The sequence below is a fragment of the Cervus elaphus genome, chromosome 6 (genome assembly GCF_910594005.1).
Source record: "Cervus elaphus chromosome 6, mCerEla1.1, whole genome shotgun sequence".
NCBI classification, from domain to species: domain Eukaryota; kingdom Metazoa; phylum Chordata; class Mammalia; order Artiodactyla; family Cervidae; genus Cervus; species Cervus elaphus.
In genome coordinates this window covers 25,525,118-25,545,654 of record NC_057820.1, presented here as the reverse complement: position 1 = coordinate 25,545,654, position 20,537 = coordinate 25,525,118, and the positions used below count along the sequence as shown (strand labels likewise).

The window sequence follows — 20,537 nt, the reverse complement described above, 5'->3', positions numbered from 1 at the left end:
AATTTAACAAAGTGCTGCATTTGAACTCTCCACCCTTAATTGATTGAATATATTTCAAAGGATTTTCCTTGTAATCTCTATTTAACTCACATGATTTGCTCTGGAGTTAATTCTTCATTCTGATTTATTTTAATATTTGCATATACATTTGAGTATTTTACATTGACCAGTACTGTTTTGTTTTGATGCAATACTGTTTTGCTGCTTGACCATTTTTTTCTGTTATCTACAACTTGACCAAAACCATAATACTTTAGATGGCAATTGGAAAAATCTTTAAAATTAAACTTTAGAGCTAGGAAATCTTATCAAACTAATTAAGTCTCCATATTTACACTCAGAGACCCAGGATGCACAGAAGCCTTGTGACTTGTTCTTTGTTAGGGAGGTCTTATTCATCTATTTGTTGCACCCGGCCTTGTGCCTTCCTCATCTTAAGTGCTAGTAAATACCATTTGGATTGTTCTTGGTCTCATAACTGGTTCATGGCAAAGTAAAGACAAAACTGAAATGCTCTTGACTTTTTATCCACATAGACAGTATTTTTAGTTTTGTATTTAAAACTTTGTGGTATATATGTGAATGCAATATTATAAGTGATGAAATAATATAGTAATGAAACTCGTGAGAAGGGCTTTTTTATTTATTTTTTACTTGGAGGAAAATTGCTTTAAAATGTATTGGTTTCTGAGGACATTTTTTTATTCCTTAATATTCTTTTAAGAATTGTGTACCTATTAGGAGTTTTGAGTGTCTTTTCTTGACTAAAATACGATGTGTCTTAAACCTGAATTTGTTGTTCTACTCCTTTCTTGGTCCTCAGTTCAAATAAGATACATACCAATTAATAAAGAATTACTACATACATACAAACTAATTAATAAAGAAGTTCTTTCTATATTGTTATTAGTATTATTATCATTTATTTTCATTTTCAGATATACTTAGGTGTGTGTATATAAGTGCATTATCTTGGTTTTTAAATATAGCACTTCTTTCAACTATCTACTGTTTTTTTTTTTCCTGTCTTTGAGACAGATAAAATGATTCTCTATTTATGTTGGTTTTTGTTAATTTTACAATTAGGGGTTAAGTTATTTTTTTGCTATAATGTTTATTAGATTTTGGAGTTTTATAGCCATCTTTCCTTTGATTTAGAAAGCTATGGTACATATACACAATGGAATATTACTCAGCCATTGAAAAGAATACATTTGAATCAGTTCTAATGAGATGGATAAAACTGGAGCCCATTATACAGAGGGAAGTAAGCCAGAAAGATAAACACCAATACAGTATACTAACGCATGTATATGGAATTTAGAAAGATGGTAGCGATAATCCTATATGCAAGACAGAAAAAGAGACACAGATGTATAGAACAGACTTTTGGACTGTATGGGAGAAGGCGAGGGTGGGATGATCTGAGAGAACAGCATCGAAACATGTATATTATCAAGTGTGAAACCGATCACCAGTCCAGGTTGGATGCATGAGATAAGTGCTCAGGGCTGGTGCACTGGGATGACCCAGAGGGATGGGATGGGGAGGGAGGTGGGAGGGGGGTTCAGGATGAGGAACACAGGTAAATCCATGGCTGATTCATGTCAATGTATGGCAAAAACCACTACAATATTATAAAGTAATTAGCCTCCAACTAATAAAAATAAATGAAAAAAATAAAAATAAAAATAAATTCATTTGAATTTTTTGTGCATACTTACTATTGAGCATTATGTAATAAACAGCATAATATGCCATACAGCAATCAGAAGAAGCTAACAGGCACCCCTGGCAGTCACTAGTGGCTCTCTCTGTGACTGCCTAGAATAATACACTGCTTCCCCTTCGCTCTTTTGTATTTTTTTCTTTCTTCATCCTTCTTTTAAAACTTTCATTTCCTTCTTTTCTTTCTTTTTAATATTCTCATTGCATTCAGTGATAGTTAACAACATGACTAAATCTCTCAGGGAAGCCTATTGGTAAAGATTTTTAGTCTCTGTTCTATATTTGAAAAATTGATTTTGATCTGGATTTAGAGAATTAGTTGGTCATTTATCATAGGTGCACTGAAATATATTTATTCAAGTTAGTGCTTAAAAATTAGTGAGAAAGGTTGAGAAAACTCTAGGTACCAGCTCATTTCTATGTGATAGTCTATAATTGCATTCTTTAGTTTATTATTATGAGAAATGTAAGCACACACAAAAGTAGAGAAAACACAGACAAACCCATCCCCAAACCCCTTAATTTTCAAGATTTTATTATACTCGCTTCATCTACCCCTCCCCTCACCATTCTTTATTTTTTAAAATTTGTTTCTTCTCCTTTATTTTTAACTGGAATATTTAAAAGGAATCAACCTATCTGATTTCACTATTTCTGTATAATTTAACTACTGCATACTTCAGTACACATGTAGTGTGTATTTATTTCCTTATATAACTACAATGCCATTATCACATTTAATGAGATAATAAGTTTGTCTTAGCCCTCAGTTTAAATAAGATAACTATTCTGTACTCAAGTTTCCCAGTTGTCTCATAAATGTCCTTCACAGTTGGTTTCCAAATCAGGATCCAGACAAGGTTCTCTCATTATTTTTGGTTGTTAATGTCAGTTACTTTTCTGAAGGCCTTGATTAGGTTTTGGTTCACCTCTTTGCTTTGATATTCCCTGGGTGATGCAGTTTGCAACACATTAGGAAATGAAGTACCTGGCTGTCTCACTTGTATGATTAGTGGATTTGATTCAGGTGATGACATTCAGATCCCTTCATGGATCCTTTCATCCATTATAGCCTATCATTCATTAATGAACATTGCCTGAATCAGTTATTTTGTTAAGAGTTTCAAAATGATGATTTCTGGAACTTGTCATTCTTTTACATTTATTCAGATGTAATCTTCCTCAAAGAGGAAGTTTACTTCATGGAACAGTGGATTTTATTACCCTGAATTACAGTTCATATAAGAAAGGAAGGATAAATCGGTAAATCCCTTTAATTGCCAGTTTTTAAAGTCAGGAATTGGTGCCCACTTACTTGCAATGACCAGTGAGTGTATACTTTCATTTTCAATAACATTTTATTGGATATGTTTGAATAGAGGAATACCTTTCATAATAGGTAAAAGAAACTGATACGCAGTGAAAACTTGGGCTCTATGGGGGCTATTTTATTTCCTTTAGTCCTCATAAAAACCCTCTGACAAAGATACCATCCTCGTTTTACACATGGGTGTACTGAGGCTTACATTATATAAATTACATACAGAATTTATGTAATTTGCTTCAAGTTGTACAAGCAGTAACCAGAACTTTAAAAAACCCACTGTATCTAATTCATAGCCTTAGTGTTCTTCCACTGTATTTCTTCCTCCTTTGTTAGCAGTTAAACTCATTAAGCAGGAGAATTAGACGTAACCACTTTGGCTTTCTCTCTCATGTTAATGTTGAGAGTGGACAGTCAGAAAGATGAGTAGGACAAGTGCAATAACGCTGTGGGCAGTTTTTGTCTTGTGTGAATACTGACCTGCCCAATATGGACAGCCAACAGCTAATTAGCCTCTTAGGCACTTTTGAATTACCTAGTTGCTATTCCTCTTCCTCTAAGTAATATCTGCCTTTTTTCATTAAATATTTTCTATCTCTTTGACCATTATGATATTGTTAGACTCCCTGTGAGCTCGTAAAATTCTTGTTTGATAGTGAAATAAGCAGAAATGGTTGAGTGAGTTTTTCTTGAATGATTAAGTGGTTGCAGATATGTAAACTAAATGTGGCTCAATATGAACTGAGTAAAACTAAAAATCAGAAGCAAAGACTACAGAGAATTGTTTTGTACTAGGCATGCTATTCATGAGACATGAATTCTCTTCCTTCCTTTTTTTTTTTCACCTGTCAACTTTTAGAATTAAATCTGGAGAATTTGCAGGCTGAATAATTACAAGAATAGTTGAACTTGCACTGCTAGAATGTGGTGGTGTTTATTAGCTTATATTATTGATTTCACAATTTCTTATTGTTACTATTGTGAAGTACATACAGAGGCATTACTGAGATAGATACAGTCATGTTCAGCTCTCTTAGACCACAGTGAAAGCTATGTAATGACTGATGAATGTGCAAGAATTGTATATTTGTATTGAATGGGGAAAAAAGAACTGAATTAGGAATTGCTAGACATGGATTCTAGTCAGGGGTCTGTCTTTTGAAATCTGTACAGCTTAGGGAGGCAAATTGCTCACCTTCTCTATCCTTTTTTTCCCCATCTGTAAAGCAAAGGAGTTGGGCTTGTAAAATTCCTGCCACTTCTAAATCTCTGTGGTTTTTAAAGTAATCTTTAAATGTCTTAAAAAAGTTGTATTCCACTCAACATTATCTTTCTTCCTCCATAAGGGCGTCTTACTACTGCAGGCTCTAACAAGAAGCAATGGAGCAATCCAGAAAATTGTTGCTTTTGAAAATGCTTTTGAGAGACTACTGGACATTATTACAGAGGAGGGGAACAGTGATGGAGGTATAGTATGAAGAGATTGATTTGAGAAGGTCCCTTTTGCTCTCATTGAATTGTTAACTTCTCAGGAATGCAACTGAAGGGAGAAAGGAGGACATATGCCTTTTTTTGTTGTTTTGTTAGATGTTGAAAGAGGCTTTCCTGAGGGAGGGTGGATGAATTCTTTCTTTCTTCCTCTGTGGTTTTTTGAGTATGGATTTCTTTTTATTTATCCTGCTTAATATTTCTTAGACTTTCAGAATCTGTTGGTGTCTTTCCCTGTTTCTGGAAATCTCAGCTATCTGTCTTCCAATACTGCTTTGTCACATTTTTTCAGATCTTCCTAAACCCAGAGTCAGTTCTCTGTCATCTGACTAGATTCTCACCGTATCATCGTACTTTCTCTTCTGTGTTTTCTTTTTATCTTAACAGATTTTCTTCTGGATTATTTCTGCTGATCTATTTCCTATTTCAGCGATTCTCTCTTCACCTTTATTTGATCAGCTTTTGCATGTATCATTGAGTTTTACATTTTTCTTTTCCAAAAGTTCTGTCTGGTACTTTGGCAAATTTGCTAGGTAACTTTTTACAACTTCCTTTTTTCTGCATATATTTTCAATTTATCTTTTCATGTCTTTAAGTGTAAGAAACAGTTATTTTACGGTCTCTGATAGTCCTAGTATTTGAAGTCTTGGTGGGTCTGGTGCTTGGCTCTACTGGTTTTTATACATGGTACAATGTTTTCTGTGTACATGGCTTTCTTTCACTGTGTTGTGTGGTGTACTTAAGAGAATTAGTTACAGGAATTTGAATCCTAGGATAAAGGTAATTTCTTGCATAGAAAATGTGTTCGTCTCTGGCAAGCCCTGGGGTTACAATTTATCTGGGATCACCTTATTCCAGATTGAAGGCTTGATATTTCCTGGACCATTCAGGCAATGCAAACCCAGGCCAGTCTTTGAGTACTGGTTAACTTTTCACTGTTTGCCCCCTGGGGATATGTCCTTTTGAGGTTCTGGTTTATTAGGAGAAGAGTTTTCTGTTAGATTCCTTGCCTAACTTGTGTATACCCTTGGCTTTGATTTATTTTCCTTCTGTCCCATGAGACTGTCAAAATGAGAAGTTTAGATTTATCAAAATGGAGAAATGTACTGCCAACCAAAAGGTACTTTTATACTTATCTGGCTGTGTAGATACCCATTTTCTTGTCAGTTTTAGCCTGCTGTACTGTCACTTCATTGCTCTTAGACTTTTTTTTGTTAGTTTAGCATTTTTAGATTTTTTTTTCTTTCTTTTTTAGATATTTTTAGTGAGAAATTGATCGAAAAACCCTAGCACCAGAGTCAGAGGAGAAAAATGAGTATATTTGCATTCACTGAACTGGAGTTAGCAAGTACTATAGTATGGTTGAGGCTTCTCTCATGGCTCAGAGGGTAAAGCGTCTGCCTGCAATGCCGGCGAACCGGGTTTGATCCCTGGGTTGGGAAGATCCCCTGGAGAAGGAAATGGCAACCCACTCCAGTATTCTTGTCTGGAGAATCCCATGGACAGAGGAGTCTGGTAGGTTATAGTCCATGGGGTCGCAAAGAGTCGGACATGACTGCGCAACTGAGCGATCAGCGATAACATGGTTGAGAGTAGGCTTACTAATCTGGAGGGCAGGGCCACGTTGGTGATAAAGATTGAGTCATTAGAATATAAATGAAACAAAATTAGATAAGCAGAAAAGATTGGATGAGTTACTTATGGCTTCCCCAATGGTTCAGCGAGTAAAGAATCCACCTGTAATGCAGAGAGACACAGGTTCAATCTCTGGGTAAGGAAGATTCCCTGGAGAAGGAAGTGGCAACCCACTCCAGTATTCTTGCCTGGAAAATCCCACAGATAGAGGAGCCTGGTGGGCTATAGTCCACAGGGTTGCAAAGAGTCAGACATGGACTGAGCACACATGCAAAGAGAGAGAGTTATCTTACTGAGATTTTACTTCATTACTTAAATTAATAACGAGATTAAGCATATTTTCATGGGTATGTTGTTCAGTCACTGTCATGTCCGACTCTGCGACCCCATGGACTGCAGCATGCCAGGCTTCCTGTCTTTCCCTATATCCCAGAGTTTGCTCAAACTCATGTTTTTTAAGTTGGTGCATCCAACCATCTCATCCTCTGTCACCCCTTTTTTCTCCTGCCCTCAGTCTTTCCCGGCATCAGGGTCTTTTCCTATGAGTCAGCTTTGGCCAAAGTACTGGAGCTTCAGCTTTAGCTTCAGTTCTTCCAGTGAATATTCAGGATTGATTTCCTTTAGAATCAACTGGTTTGATCACCTTTCAGTCCATGGGACTTTCAAGAATCTTTTCCAGCACCACAGTTTCAAAGCGTCAATTCTTTGGCATGCAGCCTTTTTTATGGTCCAACTCTCACATCTGTACATGATTACGGGGAACACCATAGCTTTGACTATATGCTTTGTCGGCAAAGTGATTTCTCTGCTTTTAATATGCTGTCTAGGTTTGTCAGAGCTTTTCTTCCAAGCAAGCATCTTTTAATTTTGTGGCTGCAGTCACCGTCTGCAGTGATTTTGGAGCCCAAGAAAATAAAGTCCGTCACTGTTTCCGCTTTCTCCCCGTTTATACACCATGAAGTGATGGAGCTGATTGCCATGATCTTAGTATAGTCACTGTCTGTTTTTGTGTATCCTTGAACCCTCTGAATTACCTTCTTGCCCATTTTTATGTAAGATCATTTTTCCATTTGCAGTTGATTATTTGGAAGCTCTTATATACGCTAGACACTAATCATTTGTTGATTATACATGTTTTAGTTATCTTCTCTTAGTCTGTTTATAGTGTTTCTATTAAAGTTTATAATTTTAATATAATCACGTGTTAGATTTTTTTATAGTCTATGCTTTTGGGCTTAAGAAATCTATATCTCATGGTCATAAAGAGAGTTTCCATCACTTGTACTAAAGGCTTTAAAAATTTGTCTTTTGCATTTAATTAATTGGGATTTTCTTTTGAATGATGGTATAAGATTTGTGATCAAATTTCATACGTTGTGAAGGTCTGTTTCTGAGTTCTCTGTTCTATTCCATTGGTGTTTGTCTAGTTCTACACTAAAACCATACTTTCTTAATTACTAAAGCTTCATAATAATCTCCTATTATAATATTGAAAGAATTTCCTATCTTGGCCCTCTTCATAACTGTCTTACCATCTGTTTTCTTTATTCTTCATTTAAGTGAAACTTAATAGCTAGTCAAGTTACCTGAAAATCCCAGTTGGGATATTTATTGAAAATATACAGATTTAAGATTAAGGAGAATCATCATTGACTTTTTCTCTCCATGAACCCAGGTATATCTTTTAATCTATTCAAGCCTTCTTTTTATCTCTTTCAGTACTGTTTATAATTTAAACACAAAAGTTGTATACCCTTTTTTTATTAGATTCATTCCTAGGCATCTTATACTTTTTGTTACATATGAATGAAATCTTTCTTTTTAATTACATTTTCAAATTGGTTACTATTTGATTTTTTTATATATTGATTTTGTATCCAATTATCTTATTAAATCATCAGTTCTCATTGGACTTTCTGTGTAGATATAATATCTTCTACAAATAGTGTAATCCTTTTTCCTTCCTTTCATTTCTTATACCAGTTTTCTTGTCCTCTTTGTCTCATCACACAGACTAGTATCTTTGGTGGTGGTTTAGTCGCTAAGTGGTGTCCAACTCTTGTGACCCCATTGACTGCAGCCTGCCAGGTTCCTCTCTTCTTGGGATTCTCTAGGCAAGAATACTGGAGTGGGTTACCGTTTCATTCTCCAAAGGATCTTCCTGACCCAAGGATCGAACCCGGGTCTCCTGCATTGCAGGCAGATTCTTCACCATCTGAGCCATCAGGAAAGCGTATTAGAATCTTTAATACAGTGTTAGAATAATTGCTGACTTTAATGAGAATGTTGATGTTTCACCCTTAACTCTGATTTTTGCTGAGAGTTTTTATCATGAGTGAGTCTTGAAGAAAAGAAAGAGGAATGAATAGGTGGATCACAGGATTTTTAGAGCAGTGAACCTATTCTATGTGATACTGTAATGGTGGGTACATAAAATTAATACATATGTTGAAACCTATAGAACTTACAAAGATTGAGCCCTAATGTAAACTATGACCATGAGTTAATAATGTATCAGTATTCATTCATCAGTCTAACAAATGATGATCAGTACCTCACGCTAATGCTAAATAGTAAGAGCAGTGGACCCTGGCAAGGAGAGAGAGTATGTAGGAGTTCTCTATATTTGTTGCTCAGATTTTCTGTAAACCTGAAGGTGCTCTGAAAAAATAGTCTTAATTTTTAAAAAGCAATTAATTCTTATAATCATGCAGCTCAACTAGTAGGCGCAAAAGTGTGGGTATATAGACAGAGGAACCTACTCACTATGAGCATCCACTCTTCATCATAGGCTTTGCAGAGAAAACAGAGCTCTTTGCCTAGGAAGCCTGAGGAGTGACCAGACATCTGTAAGGAAAACCAGGGAGGGGGTTATTAGTGTTTTAGAAACCAAGAGAGGAGGAAGTTTCAAGGAAGAGACATTGAGACAACAATGTCAGGTGCTTCTTAGAGATTACAATGACTGATTCATTTAACAAATATTTAGTAGTGACCTATCTTGTATATGGGGCTTCCCTTGTGGCTCAGCTGGTACAGAACCCACCTGCAATGCGGGAGACCTGGGTTCGATCCTGGGTTGGGAAGATCCCCTGGAGAAGGGAAAGGTTACCCACTCCAGTATTCTGGCCTGGAGAATTCCATGGACGATATAGTCCATGGGGTCGCAAAGAGTCAGACCTGACTGAGCAACTTTCACTTTCACTTTACCTTGTATATGTCTGATATCTTATCTCTGTATCTGCTGAGGATACAGAGATGAGTAGGACATTCACAAATTCCTGTCTTCATGAATTATAATCTAGTGGAGAAGACAGATGCTACATACTAATGAAAGGAGTAGGCTACTGTGGGAGCATGTAGCTGGTGATCCTAATCCAGTCATTGGATCTCACTAATCCCTGAAGAAATGACGTGTAAGCTGAATGTGAAGAAACAGTGTGAGTTACTGAGATGAGTGGCTAGTCAAAAAGAAAAGCCAAGAGATCCCTGGGGGACCTGAGGGAGAGCAGGCTCACTGCCGTGCATGCTGAGGAGATGCTTCACAGGGAGATTTTTCTTTTTAAAATGTTTGGGGGTTGAATTTTCCTTCAGGTTCTATCAACCTTCACATTCCTGTTTTTTACATTCTTTCCCCAGGTATCGTAGTGGAAGATTGTCTGATTCTGCTCCAAAACTTGTTAAAAAACAACAATTCCAATCAAAATTTTTTTAAAGAAGGCTCATATATTCAGCGTATGAAACCTTGGTTCGAAGTTGGAGATGAAAATTCTGGCTGGTCCGCCCAGAAAGTGACTAATCTGCACCTAATGCTACAGGTACACTGTCCTCAGACATAAATGTGATAATTTTGACAACAATCCTTTAAAAGAAAAAAAAAATAGCTTGCATTTGGTCAGTCCAGGATGTTGAATTGGTTTCAGGTGGGCTTTAAAAAAAAAGTAAGAATGTTCTGATATGGAGATTTACAGTTATATTTAGAGATAGAGATTCCCTCCCTCCCACACATACGCTTTGTTTCAATAACTGTTAACATCTGACAATATTGTTTCATCTTTTATTCCCCTCTCTTGCCCTGTTGGGTTATTTTAAAGCATATCCAAGCATACAGTTTCCTGATAGGTTTTGCATTAGAAAATAATAAGTTAGCTTGTTGAATTTTTTAAATCTACTTTCTTCATTTAAGGTTCTAATATAAATTTTAGCATTCAGAATATTAAGTTCAGCATAGAAATTCATTCAATAAACGTTTACTGAGAGCCAGACACTGGATGCTTGGAATTGGATGATGATGTCCCTACCCTCAAAGATTAATAGTCTTGAGTTTTACGTTTACTGCAAATTAAATTAACAAGTCACATGTAATTTCATTTAAGCTCTGTGGTGAAAGCTTGGTGGTGATGGATAGTAAAAGTGAAGACAGTAGGATCCCAAATGAATTCTGTATCAGAAAATTATGACATTTTTGAAGTATTTTACTTATTTATCCCTTTATTGAATTACCCTTCTCCAAACCCTTAAGTTTATACCCGTTTCCTAACTTACTCTCTAGTGATTCTTGTGGATCTTTGAATGTCCCTATGTTATTAAAGTTGTATTCCTCAAAACTAGGTGGTTAATCAGACTGATGATTAGAATCTCCATATTGCTGCCTTCTCTGGGAGTTTCCCACATAGGGTTGATTGATAATTAGGGTGACCATATGCCGCAGTTTACCAGGTCAGTATTCATTTTGTGATTACTAATCGTGTCCTCTTTTACTTCAGAAGTGTCCCAGTTTGGATAATAAACTATATTTAGCCTATTTAAAATATGCCTTAAAAACTGTTAGGGAAATATTTTACAGGAGAACATAGGCAGAATCTATTTATATTCCCAACTTCATTGTTTCTATTTTTACATGTCAGTATCACACATTTCAAGGCTATTAGTTTTTAATGTTTCAGAAATAGTGTCCCAGCGGTAAACTTGATATCTTTGCTCAACACTGCTTTCTTAACAAAGGAAATTCCTCTAGAAAAATGATTTTCAAAATGTGATTAGAGAAAATGGCGGGTTCTCATGATGTACCAGTTACATATATATTTCCTTCCAGAGTGAAAATCTAAACTGCTTGAGGAGCTTACTCATGTTTTATAGCTTAGGGTACTACCTAAAGAATTAACTTTTGCAAAAAGTAGTTGATAACAAGAAAGTCACTTGTCAAAAAGGAAAGCACTATTTTACAAAAAAAAAATTTAGAATAGAATGCTGCATATAAACAGAAAAACAGGATTCTAGTTCTATATAGAAGTAAGTTAGTTCTTTAAGTATTCTTCTAGAAAGTGAATAAACTAGATAGTAGTTATTGAAGAACATAAGCTTCAAAATAAACTGAGTTTAACTCACTGTAATGTATTCTCAATTCAAAGACGGAGTAGTTGATGTATTTCATAGCTTCACAGGCCATAGATTATCTTCTGCTTTTCAAACTGTTAGAAAACTCTTTCTTGATAGCTTTATTGCTTATATTTAGGATTGCTTATATTTCAAGTTCTCGGTTATATAACAAATGAAAATGCATTGTAAATAGTGATAAATAATCCTTTTTGGGTATATATGTCCTAACTGCAATTATTCATCATCCCAGTTATAATTATGATAAAATTCTAAGCCACTAAAGATTGAAATTGATCCACTTGAGGATTGTTCATTTAAATTTCACAAATTAAATTTGAAGAAAGCATATTTTTGAAAATTTTTTAGTTGTGAAACATTTAAATTTTTTCCTGGAATGATAATTTCATGACTATTTCTACCTGTAGGAATTCCTTCTATTCCATTTTTTGGACCAATACTGTCATTAACTCTCAGAAAACTCATTACCTAATGAAAGACTCCTTTTTGTTGTTGGATAGTTCTATTTATGAAAAGCTTAATCTATATAATGAGTCAAAATCTGCCTGGAAATAACATCTACAAACTTCCCCTGGTTTTCCCTCTGGGAAAATATAAATCAATTTATTGTGATATTTTGCATATTTGTAATGTATTTGAATATTACTATTAGTTCATCACTTATTTTCTTTTTTTTATTTTAATGGGCTTTTATTTAATCCTTTCTATAAGTACAAATTTATAATGTATGATTTTTTTGTGTGAGGAATTTTGTACTCCTAATATATTTTTTCAAATTTTTATTTATTTATTTTTTCCCCATTTATTTTTATTAGTTGGAGGCTAATTATTTTACAATATTGTAGTGGTTTTTGCCATACATTGACATTAATTAGCCATGGATTTACATCCACTTATTTTCTTATTGTTATAAGTAATCTCATTTTTCAACCATCCCTCCTACTTCTTTGTTATCTAGAAATGTGTTTATTTATATCATCAGTTAAGATACCCAGCTGCTATTAGATGACATTAAGGAATTATTGGGTTTCCCTCATAGCTCAGTTGATAAAGAATCTGCCTGCAGTGCAGGAGACCTGGGTTCGATCCCTGGGTTGGGAAGATTCCCTTGGAGAAGGAAATGACAACCCACTCCAATATCCTTGCCTGGAAAATCTCATGGACAGAGGAGCCTGGTGGGCTGCAGTCCATGAAGTCGCAAAGAGTTGGGCACAACTGAGCGACTAACACTTACTTACTTACTTACTTACTTAAGGAATTATTGTTGATTTTGTTAGGTATAATAATGGCATGATGTTTATATTTTTAAAATCTTTTTATCAGAGGCATACAGAAATATTTATGGGAAAAATAACATAATTTGGTGCTTGCTTTAAATACAGGTATATCTCAGTTTACTGTGCTTCACTTTATTGTGCTTTGCAGATAATTGCACTTTTTACAAATTGAAAGTTTACGGCAACCCTATGTCAAGCAAGTCTGTCAGCTTTTGTTCATCAGCACTTGCTCACTTCATGTCTCTGTGTCACATTTTGGTAATCTTCAGAGTATTTCAGACCTTTTCATTATCATTTGTTATGGTGATCTGTGATCAGCGGTCTTTGCTGTAAGTGTTGTAATTGTTCTGTGGCACCACAAATCACGCCCATGTAAAATGGACAGCTTAATCGATAAATGTGTGTGTGTGTTCCTCTAACTGACTGTTCCCTGTCTCCCTCTCCTCGGGTCTCCCTATCTGCTGTGACATAAGAGTTGAAATTAGACCAGTTAATAGCCTTACAGTGGCCTCTAAGTGTTCAAGAGAAAGAAGAGTCACATGTCTCTCACTCTAAATCAGAAGCTAGAAATGATGAAGCTAAGTAAGGAAGACATATTGACAGGGAAGATAGGCTGAAACCTAGGCCTGTTGTACCAGTTAGCCAAATTGTAAATCCAGAGGAAGAGTTATTGAAGGAAAGAATAGTGAATACATGAGTGATGAGAAGCTGAAGCAGCCTTATTGCTAATGTGGAGAAAACTTTAGTGGCCTGGTTAAGATGATCAAACCAGTCATAACATTCCCTTAAGCCAGAGCCTGCTCTAGAAAAAAGCCATAACTCTCTTCAATTCCATGAAGGTTGAGAAAAGTAAGGAAGCTGCAGAAGAAAAGCTTGAATCTAGCAGAAGTTGGTTCATGAGGTGTAAGGAAAGAAGCCATCTGCTTCATAACATAGAAGTGTTAACACAGGTGAAACAAGCGCTGATGTAGAAGCTGCAGCAAGTCACTGAAGGTGGCTACACAAAGCAGCAGATTTTCAGTGCAGATAAAACAGCTTCCTCTTGGGAAAAGATGCCATCCAGGACTTTGATGGGGCTTCCCAGGTGACGCAGGGGTAAAGAATCCGCTTGCCAGTGCAAGAGATGCAGGAGATGTGGGTTCAGTCCCTGAGTTGGGAAGATCCCCTTGAGGAGGAAATGAAAGCACAGGATATTACAAAAACTTAGTTGGTTAAGTAGTGACAGGGTTTGAGAGGAGATGGCTCAGACAGTGAAGAATCTGCAGTGCGGAAGACCTAGGTTTGATCCCTGGATCAGGAAGTTTCCCTGGAGAAGGTAATAGCAACCCACTCTAGTATTCTTGCCTGGAGAATTTCACCGATGTAGGAGCCTGGCAGGCGGCAGTCCATGGGGTGGCAAAGTCGGACACGACTGAGTGACTAACACTTTCACACCAGTTTTGAAGGAAGTGAGTAAAATGCCGTCAAAGCATTGCATGCTGTAGATCTGGCTGAGCAGCTCGGGGGATCCATTACACAGGTTTTCTATTCATACAGATCAATTTGTCTCAAGACTTTCCAAATCTCTAAAAGACAGATGTTGTGTTCTCTTTCTTTCGTAGCTTGTTCGTGTACTAGTATCTCCCAACAACCCTCCTGGTGCTACCAGTAGCTGCCAAAAAGCTATGTTCCAGTGCGGCTTACTGCAGCAGCTTTGCACTATCCTGATGGCCACTGGAGTTCCTGCTGATATCCTGACTGAGGTAAACCAAGTGATGGCAGAAGCCACTCTGTGGAAGCTGAGATCAGGAAGCCTAGGAAGAATTAGATATCAGCCAAATGAAAAACAGCAGTTGCTAACCATTCTTGTCTATTAAATTCCTTATTGACACTATGAAGTATAATTAGCACAGTGAAGACAGTAGCAATTCCAAAAGGTGTATTCATTCCGAAAGTTTAATAGTGCATAAATAATGTTAATGTTTAGAAGATTTCTTGTTAATTTTATTATATTCAACAGAAATGCACAGTAATGATTTATATTTTTAATTTTGAGAACAGTATGACTTAGTCAAGTCAGACTTGAATCTCATTTGTAGAATAATAAATTCTTTTTCCTTGACATATCGCATTTTCTGTTTCCTGCCTATAAGAAAAAGAAGTTAGTTTGAAGAAAAGAAAGGTTTATTTAAATTTCTTTTCTCAAATTAACACATGTACATTAAAAGTACAGATAACAGTGAAAGTTTTATAAGAAAAACTATCTTTGGACTCCTTCCTATCTAAGCCTCACTTCCCCCTATATAACCCTCCCACTTTACTTCTTCCTGTCACCCCAGTAATTTATTTTTAAATTGATCATCAGAATTTATAGTTTTGTCACTATTCCAATACTGTTTCTTGCTAAGCCAAACAGAGCCCCATACTTTTTTTTTTAAATAACCTTTTTTTCTTTCCTGAGTTAAAATAATATTCTTTTTCATTTTACTGATTTTCTGTCTATCTATGCATATTAACACTGTCATATGCTTAACAGTACGTTCCCCACTTCAGACCTTCTGGAAGTCCTCTGTCCTCCTGCTCCAATATGGGCTGCTTATTCTCTTCTGCTGTCACACAGCTCTTATCCTGGGGCTTACCTTTTATTTATTTATTTGCATCTTCATGGTGTGTGGCATGTGGAGTCTAATTCTCTGACCAGGGATTCAACCTGGGCCCCCTACATTAGGAACATTAATTATGTCTTAGCTCCTGGACCACCAGGGAAGTCCCTATCCTGGGACGTTTATTCACTCTTTTTTTTTTTTTTTTTCATTTATTTTTATTAGTTGGAGGCTAATTACTTTACAATATTGTAGTGGTTTTTGTCATACATTGACATGAATCAGCCATGGATTTACATGTATTCCCCATCCCGATCCCCCCTCCCACCTCCCTCTCCACCTGATCCCTCTGGGTATTCCCAGTGCACCAGGCCCAAGCACTTGTCTCATGCATCCAACCTGGGATGGTGATCTGTTTCACCATAGATAATATACATGTTTCAATGCTGTTCTCTTATCCTTTTGCCATGTTTAGTCACTCAGTCAAGTCCAACTCTTTGCAACTGCATGGTCTGTAGCCCACCAGGCTCCTCTGTCCACTGGGAATATCCAGGCAAGAATACTGGAATGGGTTGCCATGCCCTCCTCAAGGGGATCTTCCCAACCCAGGGGTCAAACCCAGGTCTCCCTCATTGCAGGTGGATTCTTTACTGTCTGAGCCACCAAGAGATTCCTTGGTTATCTAGATTCTGTGTCTTTTTCTACCACCCCTTGGTTCATTATCTTATTTTACTTAACTTCCTGAAAGGGGGTGAATGGCAAGATAATTTGGTTTTAGCTTTTTCATGTCATTCCTCCACCTTCAGAATTAATCTAGTGTTTGGTTAGGTATGGAATTCAGAATTGGAAATCATTAACACTCAACTTTCAGAACATTATTCCAGTGTTGCTACTAAGAAGTCTGAAGCCATTTTGAGTCTTTTTGTGTAACCTACTTTCTTTCTCTAGAGTCTTTCTTTCTGGTTTGTTTCTGAAATTCACTGATGATGTGCTGTATTACAGAGTCTATCCCTCAACCCCACTAAATTTTAGTACTCATCGGGCCCTTTCAAACTAGAGACATAAGTACTTCAGTTCTGAGGAAGTTTTATGTGTTCCTTGACAATTTCCTCTTTTCTGTGTCTTGAACTCTATTCATAGATTATTGGACTTTCTGGACCCAGTGTCTTTTTATTCTGTTTACTTAGAGGTTTTTTTCAGCCTCATCCTTAAATTGAATTTGTAATTTGTTATATTTTGTTCTCTGATTTTATTTTTAAGCATCCTTTTTCTTGCTTTGTAGAAATAGATTCTCTCTCTTAGAGGATATTATTAATTTTAGTTTGAGATTTTAAATGCATGTGGTCAAGTTTATTTTTAGTTGGAGGCGCTTAGTGTTTTAAAATATAATCTCACAAAAGTGTTACAAGTTACAATGCTGTAACTGACATTTTTGTTATCTAAGTTTTGTTTAAAAGCAAAAAGCAAAATAATATAATATTTTCTTCTTTTAAAAACAGGGTTTTTCCTTCAACTCAACTTTCTCTAAATTATCTTCCCCACTCATGTTCATTACAGACCATTAATACTGTATCTGAAGTTATTCGAGGCTGCCAAGTAAACCAAGACTACTTTGCTTCTGTAAATGCACCTTCAAACCCACCAAGGTAGGAAAAGAGAAACGCTGAGATCCCGCAGACGATTTAGTATATCTTGTCTGCACGTCTTATCCTTTTAAGGAGTTCAGTTCTGTGTTTTGAAACAAGAAATTATCTGACAAGATAAATATGTTGGTATTTAAGAGTTTCCAGTCTTTAGAACCTATGTTTTTGTATTCGGGTATTAATTCCTAGGTATGTGCCTTAGCAAATAGATCACTTCATTTCTCTCAGCTGCAGATATCTCTTCTGTGAAATGGAGATGAAAATAGGTAACTTGCTGGTGTTCTGGCTATGGCTTTTCAGTCAACAAAAATGACTAGCTGTTGATTTATGTACGTAGACTGCAATAATTCTTTTTGTTCTTTTCTTTTTAAATGCAACAGACCAGCCATCGTAGTACTTCTCATGTCCATGGTTAATGAAAGGCAGCCATTTGTATTACGCTGTGCTGTTCTCTACTGTTTCCAGTGTTTCTTATATAAAAATCAGAAAGGACAAGGAGAAATTGTGTCAACACTTCTGCCTTCCACTATTGATGGTAAATAATTTAATTCTAATTTTTAAAATAAATAATTATCTTTTAATAGTAAAAAATAAATGTGTAGCAGATATTTAAAATGTAAAATATTAGTATGTAATGTGATGTTTAAAATATAACATTTCCTCTCAATTTGTTTTAGAAGTGTAGTTTTTAATTAAGGTCATAATTTCTGGAATATACCATCATCAGTTTGATGCCTGAAGTGTTCTAATATTTCTTTGTTTTGCTACTTTCAAGATACTTCTTTGTCATCTTTTAAATTTTATTTTGTAAAAACAAACTTTTGAAAGTGTTACTTAATACTGCTAATTAACAGATTTTTAAGTATTATTTCATACTATTTTTGTGTGTTTAGAAACAACATAATTCATTTTCACCTTATTATCTGCCTGCCACCTTTGTAGCAACAGGCAATACGGTCTCAGCTGGTCAGTTGTTATGCGGAGGTTTATTTTCTACTGATTCGCTTTCAAACTGGTGTGCTGCCGTGGCCCTTGCCCATGCTTTGCAAGAAAATGCTACCCAGAAAGAACAGTTGCTCAGGGTTCAACTTGCTACAAGTATCGGCAATCCTCCAGTTTCTTTGTTGCAGCAGTGCACCAACATTCTTTCACAGGTAAAGTGACCAGCAAGATTTCTCTAGGGAGGGGGTGGAAAGTTTCATTTTGATGTCAGTGACGCAAGGATTTAAGGATGTCCTTAGTAGATGCAGATGGAAAGGGAACAAGGCAAAGACTGCTCATTAGCTCACTGTTACAACAAATGGTTTTGTGGAGAGAAAGCAGGAAATACTCCTATCAGAATGGTTTTGCCAAATAATGAATAAGGTCTGCATCAGGATGGAAACACAGGTTCTGGACAGAAAGGTGGTGGGTTGTTTTTTTTTTTTTTTTTTGAGGGGGTAGATTTGTTTTCTTTTTATATCATCTACACAATTTCTCTTACTGCTCAATAGCTATATTCGGGTCAGTGTATGAGAAGGAATAGAATAGAGTGGTTCATAGTTGTGTACCTTGCTCTTTCTCTTCCCAGGGCAATTGATCTTCCTTTCAGAAAACAAAAATAAAATACCAATCCATTGCTTATATAGTTAAACAGTATACCCCTTGATGTTTGTGAGCTCTCAAATCCTCTGAACCCCAAGGTGTATAGTTTACCTAGTAAGATGTAAATAAGTGTAAAATGTTTGCATTTCTTTAGACTCCTAAAGAAGGTAGCGAAGCTTCACTGAAATGTGAATGCTAAAGGATTGATATATAGGAATATCCCTTACTATTTTTAGATGATTTGCCCACATGTGCCAGCCTTGCTATCAAAGGATTCACGTTGATGCTTAAGCAAAACTTTAAAGTCATAGATGTTCAGAATCATTCAAGGAGAGTGAAAATGTCAATAAATCTAAAATTGCTCTATCCACTGGTATTATCTTATTCCTTCCCCGTGATATGTGGAGTGCTTCTCAGTTTTTAATCTTGCCACACTTGTTGAATTGTTTTATTGTGAGCTTTTAAAGAAACATCAGTACCATCCATAGGAAGTTATTAATGAAGGCTTAAAAATTAGCTAGTGAAAAGAGAGTTGAATTCTTCCTTTGTTACTTAGAATCAGTTTACTTTGATTGAAAGTCTGCTTTATCTTTCTTAGTGGTTTTTTAGAAGTACTCCAAAATATTCATAGTCTTATTTATTTAATACTTGTCTTTCTCTTGTTGCTATGTATGGAAAACAGCTTTTCTTTTTTCAAATTTGCATTAGAGTATATTTTATTTACAATGTTGCGTTAGTTTCTGGTGTACAGCAAAGTAAACCAGTTATACGTATATCCAGTTCTTTTTTAGATTCTTTCCCATGAAGGTTTTTACAGACTATTGAGTAGAGTTCCCTGTAGAGTTTCCAGTAGGTCCTTATTAGTTACTTATTTTAAACATAGTGGTGTATAATGGCTTTTCTTAAGCCAAATAGTAATTAACTGTCTGACCATCATCACCACATACTTAGCTCTAACATTGCAATTCTAACTAATGCATGAGAAATCCTCAAGAGAGTGGTGTCTTCCCACTTTTAAGTAATCACAGTGTTATAAAATTAGCCTTTCTCCTCTAAAATGTACATATGTTGGTATAATAAAAGATTAGATCTATCCTGTTCCAAAGTGTTGGCTTGGGTTGCTAGAGAGACTGTATTTGAGGGATTTTTCTAGGTATACATTTTTCTCAAGCAGTAATATTTTCAAGTAATCTTTAATGTATAATTTGCAGGGTGATAAGATCAACCGACGGGTATGTATCACTTGTTTGGGCTTAGGCATTTCCTCCTACAGCCAGCCTTTTTCTTTGTCTTGGGTTTTGTTAATTGTTTTTTTTTTAACTGCTTGTTTGAAGTTATATCCTACTCACACTTGTATGTGTCAGCAAGTTAATCTCTACCGTGACTCTTGGGTTTCTCTCTGGGCGGTCCTGCAGTGGTGTTACTCCCGCGCTCACTGTGGGAGTGAGCGTCTGAAGCTCTCCTTGTGCTTCCTCTGGGGATGCTTGCACTTTCTGGAATTCCTTGGTTTGGGGTTTTTGGTGTGATTTTTCACCCAAGCTTGCTGCTTTATTTCCAATGAAACCATTTCAGAGGTAGTAAAATTTAAGAGTTAAAAATGTCATCTTTAATCAGCATATGAAAGAACATGATGACTTTTATATTATATAGGTTGTTGAAAATATACAATAGTAAGTATAAATTTGTAATTTGAAAGAGTTTAAACATCTTGAGTTATTCTGGGTATTACATATGTGCTATACTACCATTTTGGATTTGTTTTTGATGTGTGCTGGGGGAGAGTGTGATTTGTGTTTGATTTTGATCTGTTTTTTGGGATATTTGGCCCAAAAGGTGTGTACTTTTAGTTCCGTATTTGAGCATGTGTTCAATCATGCAGCGT

At 35.9% G+C, this 20,537-nt stretch overlaps 1 protein-coding gene across 4 annotated transcripts in view; it reads left to right on the top strand.

Annotated features, from left to right (window-relative positions):
- Window positions 1–20,537, top strand: part of USO1 (USO1 vesicle transport factor) — a 76,094-nt gene that overhangs the window by 38,935 nt on the left and 16,622 nt on the right. For 2 of the 4 annotated variants that reach the window (XM_043906458.1, XM_043906457.1), the window contains 7 exons: window positions 4,399–4,519; window positions 9,812–9,990; window positions 14,448–14,588; window positions 16,986–17,074; window positions 17,452–17,606; window positions 18,014–18,225; window positions 19,867–19,887. In XM_043906458.1, the coding sequence (XP_043762393.1) occupies window positions 4,399–4,519; window positions 9,812–9,990; window positions 14,448–14,588; window positions 16,986–17,074; window positions 17,452–17,606; window positions 18,014–18,225; window positions 19,867–19,887 (918 nt within the window). The remainder of the gene's footprint in view (window positions 1–4,398; window positions 4,520–9,811; window positions 9,991–14,447; window positions 14,589–16,985; window positions 17,075–17,451; window positions 17,607–18,013; window positions 18,226–19,866; window positions 19,888–20,537) is intronic. The other 2 variants (XM_043906460.1, XM_043906459.1) reach the window with 1 other exon arrangement.